Genomic DNA, 15634 nt, shown 5'->3' on the forward strand with positions numbered 1-15634 from the left:
TACTATGCACTTATTATAGTAATTAAAATAAGTGGGTAATAACTATGTACTAACCCTGGACCCCTAAAGCCAACCTTAACCCATGTACTTACCTTATATCACCAGTACTTTCTTAAGTACAATGTAAGTTAACATACTGTAAAATAAAGTGTTTCCCAGTTTTTTATGGACTGTCAACAATATGTTATGAAACTGTCAGCTTGTAATTTTTTTAATGTGTTTTGACGGTAGCCATGCTTGCAAAATCCCAGTCAGTGTAATGTTTGAATTACATAATGTGAGTATGTTCACTGATGAGTTGAATATAAGAATTCATTCTTAGCTTCATTGACTTAACTCACTATTATAAAATGTTTAGTATTAATGGAACAGATTCTGGCTGATTCAAGCATTCATTGTAAGTTATCTCTTATGTAAATGTAATGAATGCTGCAGAACCTGCTCAGAAACGGTTTATCTCTCTCGTCAGCGCATCGTCTGCTGTACGGCATGTGCTGATTTACTGTAAAAAAATGTGTCTTTGTCTGATTTTGACAGCACTCACCTAACTCAACTTGAAGTCAAGCTCTGGTTATGTCAGATTGAAAAAACTGCAAGACAACAGCTTCAGTTCCTCAAATGTAGGAATACCCAGTCTGTGTTAAGAGCCGAGTCATTCAGATGCTCTGACTGCAGAGTGAGTTAGGACAGATGTCTGACGGGGAGCCTTGCAATGGGACGGCTAAATCACACGCGGACCCTCCGGTTATGGAAAACTTCAGGAGAAAACTGAAATATTACTTCATGAGTCCATGCCAGAAATACCGAGCAAGAGGTCGTAAACCATGGAAAATGATCCTGCAGATTCTCAAGATTGCCATTATTACCATCCAGGTATGAGATGTCATTCACCCCAGAACTACTGATTTATCAAATATGTTGTTTCATGTAGGCTGTCACAAAGATTTTTAAAGAGCACCTGTTCTGCTTTTCTCCATGTTCACCTGTGTTTAGTGTGTAATGTTGTTGTTTTAGAGCGAAAAAGCTCCAGTTCTTCTCTATATCAGCGTCAGTGTTTCTGAACTCCTGAAACGCCTCCATTGTAGTCTTGAGTTTCTCCCGGGAACGAACACGTCACAATATTCCTCATTATAATAATTCATACGCAGAATAAAGGGGCGGGGCCTGGTTGAGTTGGTTAGTAGCGAGTTGCAAAGTTACTTGAATGTCTAAAGTGGACTCTTGAAATAAGGTTTTACCTTTTGAATTTGTATCACAGTTGGTCTCTTTTGGATTGAGCAACGAGATGATGGTCACCTTTAAAGAGGAAAATCTCATCGCCTTCAAACATTTATTCCTGAAAGGTTACAAGGACAGCAATAAAGATTATGCTTTGTACACGAGACACGAGGTCCATGACCACATACTGTATGCAATCAGAAGGGTAAGTCCTTTGGGTTACTGTCAAGAAAACCGTCTTTATTATAATCCAAACACTCAGGAGAACGTAGGAATCCATTCTAAACCGCTTCAGACCTTGCGCTTGAACGGCTACATATGCAGCAGCAGGTCAGGCTGTGTTACAGGCATTTCAGGCTTGCCTGGTTGTTGCCATGCCTCAGGCTTGCCTGTCTCCTTCAGACACAAGAGTTGATGACAGGTAATACAGGAACCCTTTTATAATCACAGGTGCTCCACTTGTGACGTCATGGACTGTAGTTGTCCACCAATGAATATTGGCGTGTGTTTACTCGTGCTTCTGACACCGGTCACACTGATGGCGTCTAAGACACACAGCATCAAACACGCAAAATAGAAACTTTAACTACTGTAACTACTACTTTCTATGCCCTGAGAATCGTGTGCTGCTCTATGACCTGTACCTGTATATCATATATCTACAAATACACACACACACACACACACAAGTCTACAACGTGTATGTTCTGATTCTGATTGCCTAGTTAGTCTTCTTGATTAAGGATTACGTTCACCTGTGTTCCCTTGTTTAAGCCTGTGTCTTTACACTTAACTAAAAGTATAAATACATCAAAGTACTGTATATTATATATTTAACTAAACTGTTCTGTTTAGTTCATTGTCCGTTATTGTTGATAAGTTCACTGTTGTGGATTATTATTAGTCAGCTTCGTCGTGCGATTTCTACGACAAGCAACCTGTCGCAACATTATACTTCTGTTTTATTCCTCACGGATATGTTTAATAACGCATTAAACAAGGCTGGGTTTCATTTTAGCACAACTAAATATTAAGCTGCTAACATTTTAAATGTCTTCCCAGGAGTGACTGAAACTGCTCTATTGTTTGCATCTGACCAATTATCTGATTTGTTGTTGTTGTTGTTGTTGTTGTTGTTGTTGTTGTTGTTGTTGTTGTTGTTGTTGTAGTATCTACACCTCCAAGACCTGAGTGTAGATAATCACGCGTTTGAGAAGATCGATGACATGTTCACCCCTCTGTCCCTCTGTCAAGAGTTATATCGACACGCTAACATTTCACCTGCCACTGAGACCTTTGATATCGACCCACATGTAGAGACAGGTCCGTACCATACCAAACATGATACAGAGATCATGCACAGAAACACACTCTTACATTATCAGTATCATACCAGACATCAGAGGAGTGATACAGAGATCATGCACAGAAACACACTCTTACATTATTAGATGAAAAGTCAAAGTCCACATAGACATTTAACAACATTAAAAACTTGATTTTCCCCACAGGGGGACCATAGATTTTTCTTTGAAGTGTTTTGGTCTCTAGATTTATAGCTCACTGTTTTGTGTTTATTTTATATTTATTTATATATTTTTTATATATATATTTCAGAATGTATTTCTATTTATCCCATTTCACCGTACAAGAATGGTGATTTGGAAAATGACATGAATCTCACTTTAGATTTTCAAAGGTGTGTACACTACTCTCTTCTTTGAAATACATTCATCAGTTTTATTGTGTAGAGTTAGTTATTCATGAAATTATATTTTTGTGATCCTTTCCCAGGTTGTTAGCAGTAAAAATCTATTTTAAAATAAAGGCTATCAATGTTCAAACTGTACGACATCAAGAGCTTCCTGACTGCTATGACTTCAACATTAATGTAAGTGTTGTTACATTTCATACATATTTGTCTTTAAAGTTAACTTAAAATTACATTTCTCTATTTTCTTAACATCCAAAGAAAGTTGTTTTTTGCTTTAGAATAAAAATAAAAAAAACATTTTCGTGAAAGTTTTTACTTGCCATAATCACACAATTTCCAGGATTGGCTAATTGAGGTTTGTCATATTTTGTCACATGAAAGCTATACATTTTTCTCTTCTCCTTTTGTTCATTTTGTTCAACTATTTCGTTCATGTCATACCATTTTGTCACAAGCTGCCAAGTCCTTTATTACTCAGTGGAGAATGACTGACTCAATTCCTTAGGACAGGTTGAAGTTAACTTGATAAAGTGGGTAATCTGCTGTGTTTGATTACAGATCATCTTTGACAACATTGCACACAGTGGAAAAATCAAGATATCTTTAAGCAGTGATGTACAGATAAAGGGTTGTAAGGACTGGAATGTTTCAGACTCAAGTAAGTTGATTTTCTGATTCTGCACAATTTATCATAAACACTTCCTCTCTACAAAATCAGCGGCCATCACATAAATATACAGTGGCTCCAAAGTATTTGGAAACTTCAGTCTCTCTCTCTCTCTCTCTCTCTCTATATATATATATATATATCAAATCAAGTGACCAATCTGCAAATAATGCCAGAAAGAACTTTTCTTAGAGCTAACTCTACTTTTCTGATCTTTTTAGTTGTTGTCCAGTTGATTTTAAGTGGATGTATGTATCCACTACATGTTAGTTCCTCTAAAGTTCACACAGGTGGTCTTGCAGAATAATCTCAGGTTTTATTCGTCACAGTAACTGGGCCTGTTCCACAATGTTTGATGGACAAATACTTTTGAATTAAACATAATTTTTTGCTTGAATAAGCACTATTCTACTTACACTATGTTCTCTGGGGCCATCACATCAGATCCAGTGGAGGGCAATATACCCCCTACCCAACGCATTAATCTGATCAGTTATCCAATTGCTGAACAAATAAAAATTAGGACATTGAATACATATTTAGTCACCTTAAACTATTCCTGCTGTCCATGTAGCAGCTAACTAATATGTGCCATAATGAGATTACTGTCTAAAGGTGTCTTTTGCTGTGTTTGTTCCAGCAGACAGTCACTTCCGACTCATTGTTCTGTTTGACTGTGTGGTCATCTGCTCCTGCTTGCTCTCGCTCGTCCTCTGCACACGCTCAGTCTGCACAGGCCTTCTCTTGCAGTTAGTAAGTCTCCTCGTCTGGCGCATTAAGGGTTACTCAGCAAGTCCACTGAGCAAATCAAGCCCATAAAAGCACTGCTCTATTCTATTCTATTCTATTCTACTCTTGTCACAGTTGGTGGCTGTAATAAAGCACACGATGAAGGAGATACTCAAAATAGATATTTAATCCAAGAATCAAAACAATAAACAGGACAATACTGTGACTGAAGAAAACACAACCACGTAGACATGGGAGTCTAAACAATCCAGGACAAGAAGCAAACTGAAACTGAGGGCTTAAATACACGGGGCAAACAACGGTGCTGAGGAATTAATTAACGAGGGACAGGTGAATAAAATAAATCAATGAAACACATGGGAAAACTGGATCAACAGAAACTATGCAAACAGAAACTGAACACAATGAAAACACAGACAATACAGAACATAACATAACTCTGACAATTCTATTCTATTCTAATGTTCTGGTGCATGAGAATAAAATAGTAATAAATAGGCATAAAATTAAAGAAGTTGCTATTTATATTTATATAATATAATTAATTATTATAACAATTTAAGTTTGTAAGATTGTAAAATATTTCAGTTAGAATGATGTTTATGAAATCAAACAGCCTAATCAACATTTCAATTAAATTAACATGTTTGTGTTGCACAAAATCAAAATGAACTTCTTCTAACTTTATCTTGGGAGTTTGTTGACTTAAAAAAGAGTTATGTTTGCTACTTAGTTCCCTTAGTTACTGATTATGTTCACCTATTGTTCATTTAGTTACCTCATTACTCCCTGTGGATTTAAGCTCTTAAGGTGATGATACACTTGGAAACTTTTTGAGCAATGTTGCTTGGTCACTTTCCCATTGAGAACAGGCAACAAATTTCTATCTGGATACTTTAGATTGGTTGTGGGCCTGTGTCTCACCTGGTTGCTGGTTGACGGCAACATTGCCCAGCAAATTGAAACATTTTGCAGAAACATTTTTAAAAAGTTGAATCATCACCTTTAGTTCCCTTTCAAGAACGTTCACTTCGTATTTCGTAGCTTTTCTCGAGAATATTGAAGCCATCATTTTAAAACGTAGTGCAGCTGCACAGAGCAGAGCGTCTAATTTGCTCATTGGCTGTGCTGCAGAAACTGCACAAACCTATGGCAAGGTGGCTGAGACGAGCGAAACCAATCTGGTCGCTTCGAGCCCAGGGCGCGTCATAACTCGCCATAATGGGCGTGGCTTATGCCTATATAAGCAGACCATTTCGCCATAGAGTCAGATTTAATCTCCTAAAGCGAACACCTTCTTCGCTGACCTCCGAGCCTTCACCATCGATGAGCCCCTGCAGCAGAACGAGCGACCTGATCAGCGGACGCGACACCTTCAACCCGGCACCACCTTCCCCTGAATCGCCGTTAACCTGCGGCCATCTGGCGAAGGAGAAGCCTTATATCCTTTCCGGCTACTTCTGTGTGTTCGCCATCGCGACACTCTAGAAGCTGAAAGAGCAATTGTTCCAACAGCGTTGTTTCAAATGCCGCGTTCCGGATGCACTTCATGCAGAGCCTCTCTGACGACGAACAGGGCGAGTACGCCCCATGCCTGGCCCAGTCCCTGCGTGCCTCGCTCTCTCCTCACAAGACCCCCTCACCGGTGCTTTTCTCGCAAACAGATCTATGCCCCTCCTCTCAAACGGCAGAACTCGTTTCGTTTGGCGCATCTGAGGAAGATGGTGATGACAGCCTGATATGTTATCCAGTGACAATGTCCCTCAGGGGAATGGTCTCTCCACCCTCAGACGGTTCACATGATATGGAGCACTTTCGGCAAGGCAGAGGTCGACCTCTTCACCTCAGAAGACAATGCTCACTGCCCAATATTCTTTTCAAAGAAAAGGGACACGCTGGCCCACAACTAGATCAGCCGCCCCCTTTATGCGTTCCCTCCGGTCTCAATGCTTCCACAGGTCATCGAACGGATCAGGGAGAGCAAGTGCTCAGTCCTCCTCAAAATTTGGTTTCCAGACCTGGCGAAACTGCTGATGGCAGCTCCCTCGCCCATATCGCTGAGAAAGGACCTCCTTACGTAGCCGAACGGGTCAATCTGGCACCCGCGCCCAGATCTGTGGGCCCTACAGGCATGGCCCCTCAGTGGGTACCCAGGGACCTCCCAGGGGGTGTCCAAAATACCATGATTGAAGCTAGAGCACCGTCTACCAGATGCATCTATGCTCTCAAGTGGTCAGCGTTCGCAAGCTGATGTGCAGCACGAAACGTAGACCCACACGTTTGTGAAGTACCTCTAGTACTTCCCTTTCTTCAGGAGCTGCTGGACACGGGCAGGACCCACTCCACGCTTAAAGTATATGTGGGGGCCATAGCGGCTTTTCACACACCTGTGGCCGGCCATTCCATGGGGAAAAGTGACCTGGTCATTCGTTTACTCAAGGGGGCCAGGAGGCTCAACCCGCCACGGCCCCCCCTCTGTTCCTTCCTGGGACCTATCCATGGTCATCAGGGCCCTTAGCGGCCCATTCTGGGTGGGTTCTGACGCGCCCTGGGCGGGAAGCGTCCCTATTGGTTTGCGCGTCTCAGCCGCCTCGCCATAGGTTCGTACAGTTGCTGCAGCACAGCCAAAGAGCGAGCTAGACACTCTGCTTCGTGCTCACTGTGCAGCTGCACGGCATGTTAAAATAATGGCTTCAATATTCTCGAGATAAGGAGTTTTCCCACTGCGTATATCTACGCAATACTCGTTCCCTGCTCTTAGGGAACCGAGGTTACGATAGTAACCAAGTACGTTTCCTCAGTTCATTGTTCTGTGTTGTTTCAGTTTGTGTGGTTGTCTATATATTTTCTGTGTCTCCTGAGATAGCTGATTAAAGACTGTTCTTTTGAATATCCCTATTCTTTATGCGCTTACTACAACCGCCACCCCTTACACAAACTTCCACTGGCATTAAGATTAGCCCAAAAATACTCTGTGGCAGGAGCTTCATGGAATGGGTTTTTGTGGCCAAACAGCTGCATGCACGCCTCACATCACAGAGTACAATGCCAGGCTTCAGTTGGAGTGGTGTAAAGCATACACTACTGGAATCTGGAGCAGTGGAAAAGTGTTCTGTGGAGTGACGAATCACGCTTCTCTCTGGGAGTCTGATGGGCGAGTCTGGATTTGGCGGTTGATAGGAGAACCTGCCTGACTGCATTGTGCCAACTGTAAAGTGTGGTGGAGGAGGGATAATGGTATGGGGCTATTGTTAAGGGGTTAAGCTATAGACTCTTTACTTCCTGTACGGGAAATCTTAATGCTTCAGAATACCAAGACATGTTGGAAAATGCTATGCTTCCAACTTTATGGAAAAAGTTTGGGGAAGGCCCCTTTTCTGGGGCCCAATGCACAAAGCAAGGAGCACAAAGACATGGTTGGATGAGTTTGGTGTGGAAGAACTTGACTGGCCCACACAGAGCCCTAACCTCGACCTACTGGAAGTATGGGCAAAAATTCCTACAGAAACACCCCTAAATCTTGTAGAAAGTTGTCCCAGAAGAGTGGAAGCTGTTATACCTGCTAAGGGGTTACCAACTCCATATTAATGTCTATTTATTAGAATGCAATGTCATTACTGTCCCTTTCGGTGTAATGGTCAATTTTTTCTACATACTGTCTAATTACCAATACTTTTGTCTATATAGTGCAGTGTTTCTCAACCCTGCTCCTGAAGGACCTCAGGAGGTTGGGGGACCTTCAGGAGCAGGGTTGAGAAACACTGATATAGTGTATATAGAACAAAGAAGGAAATGGAATCTGCATTCCAAATCAAATAGAATAAACAAAAACATTAAGCCTAAACTCCATCTAGTAATCAAACAACAAATCACAATCCTAAAACTAAAGAAAAAAGCTAATCAGCAGCAGGGATATGTAACAATATGTTCATTGTAGTAGCTATGTTATTAACATGTCATATACATGTTTTTTTCTCCTCAGGAGTACACCACGTTTGTGTCCATTCACCACAATAAAACAGTTTCCTGGTCCGAGAGAATGGAGTTTATAAATGGCTGGTACATTCTCGTCATCATCAGTGATACGCTGAGTATTGCAGGTTCAATTCTCAAAATATGCATACAGAGCAAGGTGAGCAAGAGATGTACAATAGAGGCTGGAACAAACTGAGATTTCAAGTGCCCCTATTATGCTTTTTCAAATACCACATTCCATGTAGACGTAGTCTGTGATATATAACTGTTTGTGAATGTAAAACATCTGCAAAGTTTCAGAGCTCAAAGTGCAGATAAAGTTATTGTCTCCCAAAAGAAAGAAGCTATTCTGAACTGCCTGAAACAAGTCGTCAGTATTCCCAGTATCTCACTTCCTTTTCGAACCTACGTAGTTTTGTTGCAAATTTGCATAATCCAAGCCTGTGTTCTTTATTGGAAGAACGAGAACAACATCTACTTTGACCCTCAAACACTGTAGTTGTAGCTGAGACTGGAAGAGTTTGGCTTGTGTTGTTCATGTGGAGTTGATGCTGTTTTCTGCTGCCGAAGCAAATACATTTTGATTCACTTACAAAGGATAAGACTGATACGGTAAAACCGACACCATCATTACTGTCAGAGTAGACCAATCACAACAGACTGGACCGTCTGACCAATCAGAGCAGAGTAGATCAATCACAACAGACTGGGTCATCTGACCAATCAGAGCAGAGTAGACTAATCACATCAGACTGGCGTTCTGACCAATCAGAGCAGAGTAGACCAATCAAAACAAACTGGGCCATCTGACCAATCAGAGCAGAGTAGACCAATCACAACAGACTGGGTCATCTGACCAATCAGAGCAGAGCAGACCAATCACATCAGACTGGCCATCTGACCAATCAGAGCAGAGTGGACCAATCACAACAGCCTGGGTTATCTGACCAATCAGAGCAGAGCAGACTAATTACATCAGACAGGCCATCTGACCAATCAGAGCAGAGTAGACCAATCACAACAGACTGGCCGTCTGACCAATCAGAGCAAAGCAGACCAATCACAACAGACTGGCCGTCTGACCAATCAGAGCAGAGCAGACCAATCACAACAGACTGGGTCATCTGACCAATCAGAGCAGAGTAGACCGATCACAACAGACTGGCCATCTGACCAATCAGAGCAGAGTAGACCAATCACAACAGACTGGGTCTTCTGACCAATCAGAGCAGAGTAGACCAATCACAACAGACTGGGCCATCTGACCAATCAGAGCAGAGCAGACCAATCACAACAGACTGGGCCATCTGACCAATCAGAGCAGAGCAGACCAATTACATCAGACTGGCCATCTGACCAATCAGAGCAGAGTAGACCAATCACAACAGCCTGGGTCATCTGACCAATCAGAGCAGAGCAGACCAATTACATCAGACAGGCTATCTGACCAATCAGAGCAGAGTAGACCAATCACAACAGACTGGCCGTCTGACCAATCAGAGCAAAGCAGACCAATCACAACAGACTGGCCGTCTGACCAATCAGAGCAGAGCAGACCAATCACAACAGACTGGGTCATCTGACCAATCAGAGCAGAGCAGACCAATCACAACAGACTGGGCCATCTGACCAATCAGAGCAGAGTAGACCAATCACAACAGACTGGGCCATCTGACCAATCAGAGCAGACCAATCACAACAGACTGGGCCATCTGACCAATCAGAGCAGACCAATCACAACAGACTGGGCCATCTGACCAATCAGAGCAGACCAATCACAACAGACTGGGCCATCTGACCAATCAGAGCAGAGTAGACCAATTACATCAGACAGGCCATCTGACCAATCAGAGTAGACCAATCACAACAGACTGAACCGTCTGACCAATCAGAGCAGAGTAGACCAATCACAGCAGACTGAACCGTCTGACCAATCAGAGCAGAGTAAAGACTGAATCACACTGTTTCAGACACTTTGGGAAAAGAGCTGTTGCTGCAGTAAATTTTATGAGAAAACTAAATTTGTTGATGTATGTAAACCAAGAGGAGACAGCCAAAACAAAATTAGGAACCTTTAAAATAGCATCATAGGAGCACTTTAACTGAAATAAGTCACAGTCTCCTCACCAGATAAGCAGGTGTTTAGATATGCGCTAATGTTCAATAACTGCCTTGTTTCAGGAGCTGACGAACTATGATGTGTGCAGTATATTGCTGGGAACAGCAACAATGCTTGTGTGGATTGGAGTAATGCGTTATCTGAGTTTCTTTCAGAAATATTATGTAAGCTACTAATTTATTCAGTTTTTGATGTGTAATCAGTTGATATGATACAAAAAAGTGCAATCTGCAAAGCAAAAGATTCCTCACATTAACTAAGGGGCAGTGTCCAAATTCGGTAATTCTATTGTAATGTTTTCAAACCTAACAGACATTAATTTTTTTGTGAAATGTTTTGCTTGAAAAGTGAGGGGTTTTTTTGTGCAATATTTTCTATATCGTCTATTTTTATTGCCACTATTCGTCCACGTCCCCTGTCCTACAGGCGCATGTCTAACAGAACACAGAAGTTCAGTAATGAGTCTGCTTTTCTTCTGAAACGAGTGTGTGTTGTGCCTCCAGATCCTCATCCTCACCCTGCAGGCTGCTCTTCCCAGCGCCATCCGCTTCTCCATCTGCGCTGTTATGATCTATCTCAGCTATTGCTTCTGCGGATGGATCGTTTTGGGGCCGCATCATGAAAACGTGAGCAAACACATAACCAGATATGGCCTATAATCATCATCACATAACCAGCCTCAAATCATCATATTATAGTGATTTCTGAAGGATCATGTGACACTGAAGACTGGAGGAATGATGCTGTAAATTCAGCTTTGATCACAGGAATAAATTACACTTTAAAATACATTAAAATAGAAAACAGTTATTATAAATTGTCATAATATTTATATATTTAGCCTTGGAGAGCAGAAGAGACTTCTTTTAAAAACATAAAAAATCTTACCGACCCCAAAACTTTTGAGTGGTAGTGAATCAAAAAATATACCCAATGAATATTTTAAGAAGCCCTTGTAACTATAAAATACCAAATCTACTGATTTTCCATGCTTAAAATATCCTTACATTATTATATTGTCGTTATATAATCATGTTGTATGTATAGTGCTGTTCCATCTTTATCCTATGCATGGGTAGTGGACATAAAATACATTTCCTTTACATGTAGTATGGCCCCATCTTAATTAAGAAATTAATGAAATATCTGTACTTGCAAAAATGTATTTGATGCACTGAAATGTGAACAAGTTGTTAAACCCTCAATTCAATATTCATGCGGTTTGTACGGACACATTTACACAATATATTACATAATTCGAAGGAAAAAACAAATACGTTTTGTGCCCATAAAATTGTTAACCATGAGTTCTTGGAAACACTCATTTGCTTTAGAAAAAAATGCTGTTTTGGATGAAGGTTTATAGTTCTTTGTAGTGTTTTCCTGTTGATTGTCTCACCCAGGTTTAGCATGTGTATAAATAGCCCTTGTGTTTCCTTTGTCAGTCGTTGATGTTTGTAGATGTGTTTGTGACTCATGTTCCTCTGTGGTCTTGGCTTTGCTTTTGCTTTGTTTTCGTTAAGTTAGTCCTTGCACTTAGATCCGTGCCTTCCTTATTCCCTCTATCCCAAAAGAAACACTCGCATATCAAATGTCCCAAAAGTATGTAATATCAGCCACCCATTTAAGCAGTTTTAAGCCTAATGAATTAAGCATTTAAGGGTGGTTCTTCAACAACTTGTGGGGGGGAAAAGTGTTCAAATCAAAATGGTCACAGTCTAACAGTTAAATATAACTAGTCTAGTTTGATGATCCATAAGAGACACACTTACATTATAAGACAAATTGGTGTTTTTTGACATATTTTCCGATCCACACTGAACAAATGTCATTTCCATCACATGTAAATATTTGATTATTATTTTCAAATATTATGATATAGATCATTTCTTAACAGTGTAACACCACTTTCACACACAGTATTACCAGTTTATACCTATATTGCAGTTACCATAGATTTGTGGATTAAGTAAATTAATTGTCATGAGGCCCAAACACAAAACTGACATCCACCACAACCTGAAATATAATATTGGATTGGTTAGATACATTTAAGAAAAATAACTACTTGTGTTATTACATTAAGTGGACCATTATCCCATAAACTATGCAGAAGTTTTTAATGAGTGATTAGAATTTTGTAAATATTTTTTTAAAGTTATGAGGTGGTGGAAATGACTGGGTGTTGTGGAAATGACAATGAATGGACGTCCATGTAGAAAAACAGAAGACATTTATTTGAAACTTTCTGAAGCAGACAATTCCATTTAACAAATGATTAATCTCATTAGTCGTTAGTTTGTTTGGTTCTGTTTTGGTATAGGACTGAGACCTTTCTGCAGTTGACTTCCGCTGCATCTTAAAAATAGATGAAAAGGCATTTCAACAAATATATATTTGAATAAATACATTAGCATTGTACATTTCAATAAATAAAATATACATATGTAGTCCCACAATCTATGAATTGCACCTTGTAAGCATAAATGTCATTTCCACCCAAGAGGGAATGTGTTGGAAATGACGGTGGTGGAAATGACAATCCTGCAGTATTTTGTAAAAAAATCCAAGCTAGTATTACAGATTAGCTATGAATTGGTAGCTAGCATTGCATGCATGCAAAATACATCTATTTATGTTAAAAAAATCTATTTATTTACAAACTCAATTGATGTTACGCCATGTTTGGAAATGACATACAATAAAAATATTTTCATTTCAAGCAATATTTACCTTGAGTTTTCTTCTCCAAGTTGGTGAAGAAATTAAAAGTCTCCTCCATGTCAGACATGTGCTGTGATGTCATTGTTCATCTCCATAGAAACTACCCAAACAATCTTTCAAAAAAAACTTTTAAAAGGGACATTACAGCGTTGTGGTGGAAATTACGGCAATACTGTGGGACAACTACATTTTGTATATAAAATCACATTAATAGTTGTCTGACCTTAAATACCACAATTATGTTTTGATTATTTTACCGATACTGTATAAAGTCATATTTAAAAAAAATAGATAAATCATTTTTTAACACTTCTTTTTCATTATGGAAGATCAGTCTGGGTGTGGGACAAGCACAAAACAGCAATATTTGCATCTATAATGATGTTTAAAAAGGTGAAAAAATCATCGTAGACTATCGGTAAAAAGTTTCATTGTAAAGTTAAATATTAAAGAAAATGTGAATTTTTGAAAATGTGAAAGTGTGACTTTTTCAAAATTAAATGTTTTTTATAAAATATGATCAAAAGGACATGAAAGTGCCCATAGTCTAAGAATTGCCCTTAAATGAAATGAGGAAAATGATAATAATGCGTATTTCTTCACAGTTTCGGACATTTAACCTGGTAGCGGACTGCCTGTTCTCCATGATAAACGGGGATGAAGTGTACTCCTCCTTCAAGAAGCTCCGGGACAAGACCTATGTGGTGTGGCTGTTCAGCAGAATCTACATCTACAGCTTCATCTCACTCTTTACTTTCATGGTTTTGAGCCTGTTCATTGCCATTATCACAGACACCTATGAAACCATCAAGGTGAGTTTATTCAAGCCTGTCACTCGCATACAACACCGCAGGAAGTGTTTCCGGATTGCGTGTGGCGATCGCCTCTGTATGCTCTGGTTTTGTGGCGAGTTGTTTTTGCTGCTAACACACACCGATACTTGAGCTGCGTCTGAAAGCTAGGGCGCATGATTGTAAATATTATTCATGTCGTGAAGTTTAATAGTTGGTTGTTTCAGAGTAGTCACAGGCCTTGTTCACTCAGCAGCAGAATACAGTTGTGAGTCTCAAACACTGTGAACAACAGAGCCATCGATGCTAATAATCATCGTCTCTCTCTGTAACCACAGCACTGCCAGACGCGAGCAGAACCCCGATCAGAACTGTGGGCGTTTCTCGCTGAATGCAGGGACACACCGGACTCGGGGAAGTACATGATGGATGAAGAAGAGTCATCCTCCTCCTCCTCCTGCTGCTGCTACTGCTGTCTCTGTTGCTCCTGAAACTCCTCAGAAAACTCTGGTTATCGACATGAAAGGCTGGAAGATTGAGAAGTGGGAGCAAAAGCTCTTTCGGTGTAAGAAGTGTCCCAACTTAGGCTACTCATGTGTTTTTATATGTAGAATGTATTATATTTGGTTCCCAAAGATAGGCATAAATACATGAAAATGTATTTAAAATAAAAAACAAATCAAAATAAATGTAGCCTATTTAAATATAAATACAGTATTTTATATTTTGAAAATACATGTGAAATTGGCCATCCGATGAAGTATCACCATTCAGCTGAAATCTGTCTGGATCTATTCTGAATGCAAACAACATTTTGGTGTGTAAAACTGCTGAGAAACGTTTGTTTTCATTACCTCTTCCCTTTTCCATGTAATAACAATTTACACACACACACACAAAACAAATCCATCACCACCATTACTTCTCATACTGGTTTTCTGAACATCGCCGCTGTAAGTGAACCAACACTACTGTCTTCTGTAGAGCTGCTGATGATGGCTGATCTTTTCATAAATGATACACTTAAACATTTATTGAACTGAAACAACAGTGAACTGACCTCAGATGAATAAAGACACTATTGTTGAAGTCTGCAACATTGAAAAACGTTTCAGTTTTTGAACGGATGTCAGTGGAGGAGAGGCTTCAAGTACACTGAATAAACTGCTTTTGTGAAGAAACAAATCACTTAATACATTGACAGCATTCCTGCTGATCTTTAATGTATTTTGAAGTGAGCTATATTGTGTTAGAACTGAAAACATTTGCTGTATTAAAAGTCATTGTTAATTTTTGCGACAAGTCGTTTACAACACTTCTCCTGTCCCAAATCTGTTTTTTAGGATGTGTTAAACCCTGCCCAATAAAAACTGTTATGTATCTTATCTTATTGTCATATTTATTGCACACTTTACAAACGGCGCAGAATACGAGGTTCACTTCACATCTCTATGTGAGGCTAAGGAAGCAGAGCAGAAGTGTTTTTCTTGACCCGAGGAAGCACTTTATAGTTTATTTGATTCATTTTAAAGCTGTTATTATCTAGCGGAGACCATCTTTAAAGGCTTTAAAATGCCAACTTTTTCAAGAGCAAATTGATACACTTCTTTCTTAAGTATTAAAACGTACTTGTGGCATGTAAAGGTTTAGGGGATGTAGATATTATTTGAGTCTAA

General features: G+C 39.8%; 1 protein-coding gene across 4 annotated transcripts; it reads left to right on the plus strand.

The window, feature by feature from the left end:
• Positions 1-440: 440 nt before the first annotated feature.
• Positions 441-15343, plus strand: mcoln3a (mucolipin TRP cation channel 3a). 4 transcript variants are annotated; one of them, XM_077242101.1, is made up of 12 exons: positions 497-873; positions 1259-1423; positions 2388-2541; positions 2836-2917; positions 3013-3109; positions 3491-3590; positions 4240-4352; positions 8332-8481; positions 10506-10607; positions 10947-11069; positions 13773-13979; positions 14297-15343. In XM_077242101.1, the coding sequence occupies exons 1-12, from the start codon at positions 691-693 to the stop codon at positions 14447-14449; spliced, it is 1629 nt and encodes a 542-aa protein (XP_077098216.1). In that variant the 5' UTR covers positions 497-690; the 3' UTR covers positions 14450-15343. The 4 variants fall into 4 exon arrangements, with proteins under 4 accessions (XP_077098218.1, XP_077098219.1, XP_077098216.1 ...); XM_077242102.1 differs by having other exon boundaries at positions 527-873; positions 4243-4352; XM_077242103.1 differs by lacking the exon at positions 1259-1423 and having other exon boundaries at positions 441-873.
• Positions 15344-15634: the final 291 nt, after the last annotated feature.

This window comes from Siphateles boraxobius, unplaced genomic scaffold (assembly GCF_051911475.1).
Source record: "Siphateles boraxobius isolate OS27281-9 unplaced genomic scaffold, OSU_SipBor_1 25, whole genome shotgun sequence".
Taxonomy (NCBI): domain Eukaryota; kingdom Metazoa; phylum Chordata; class Actinopteri; order Cypriniformes; family Leuciscidae; genus Siphateles; species Siphateles boraxobius.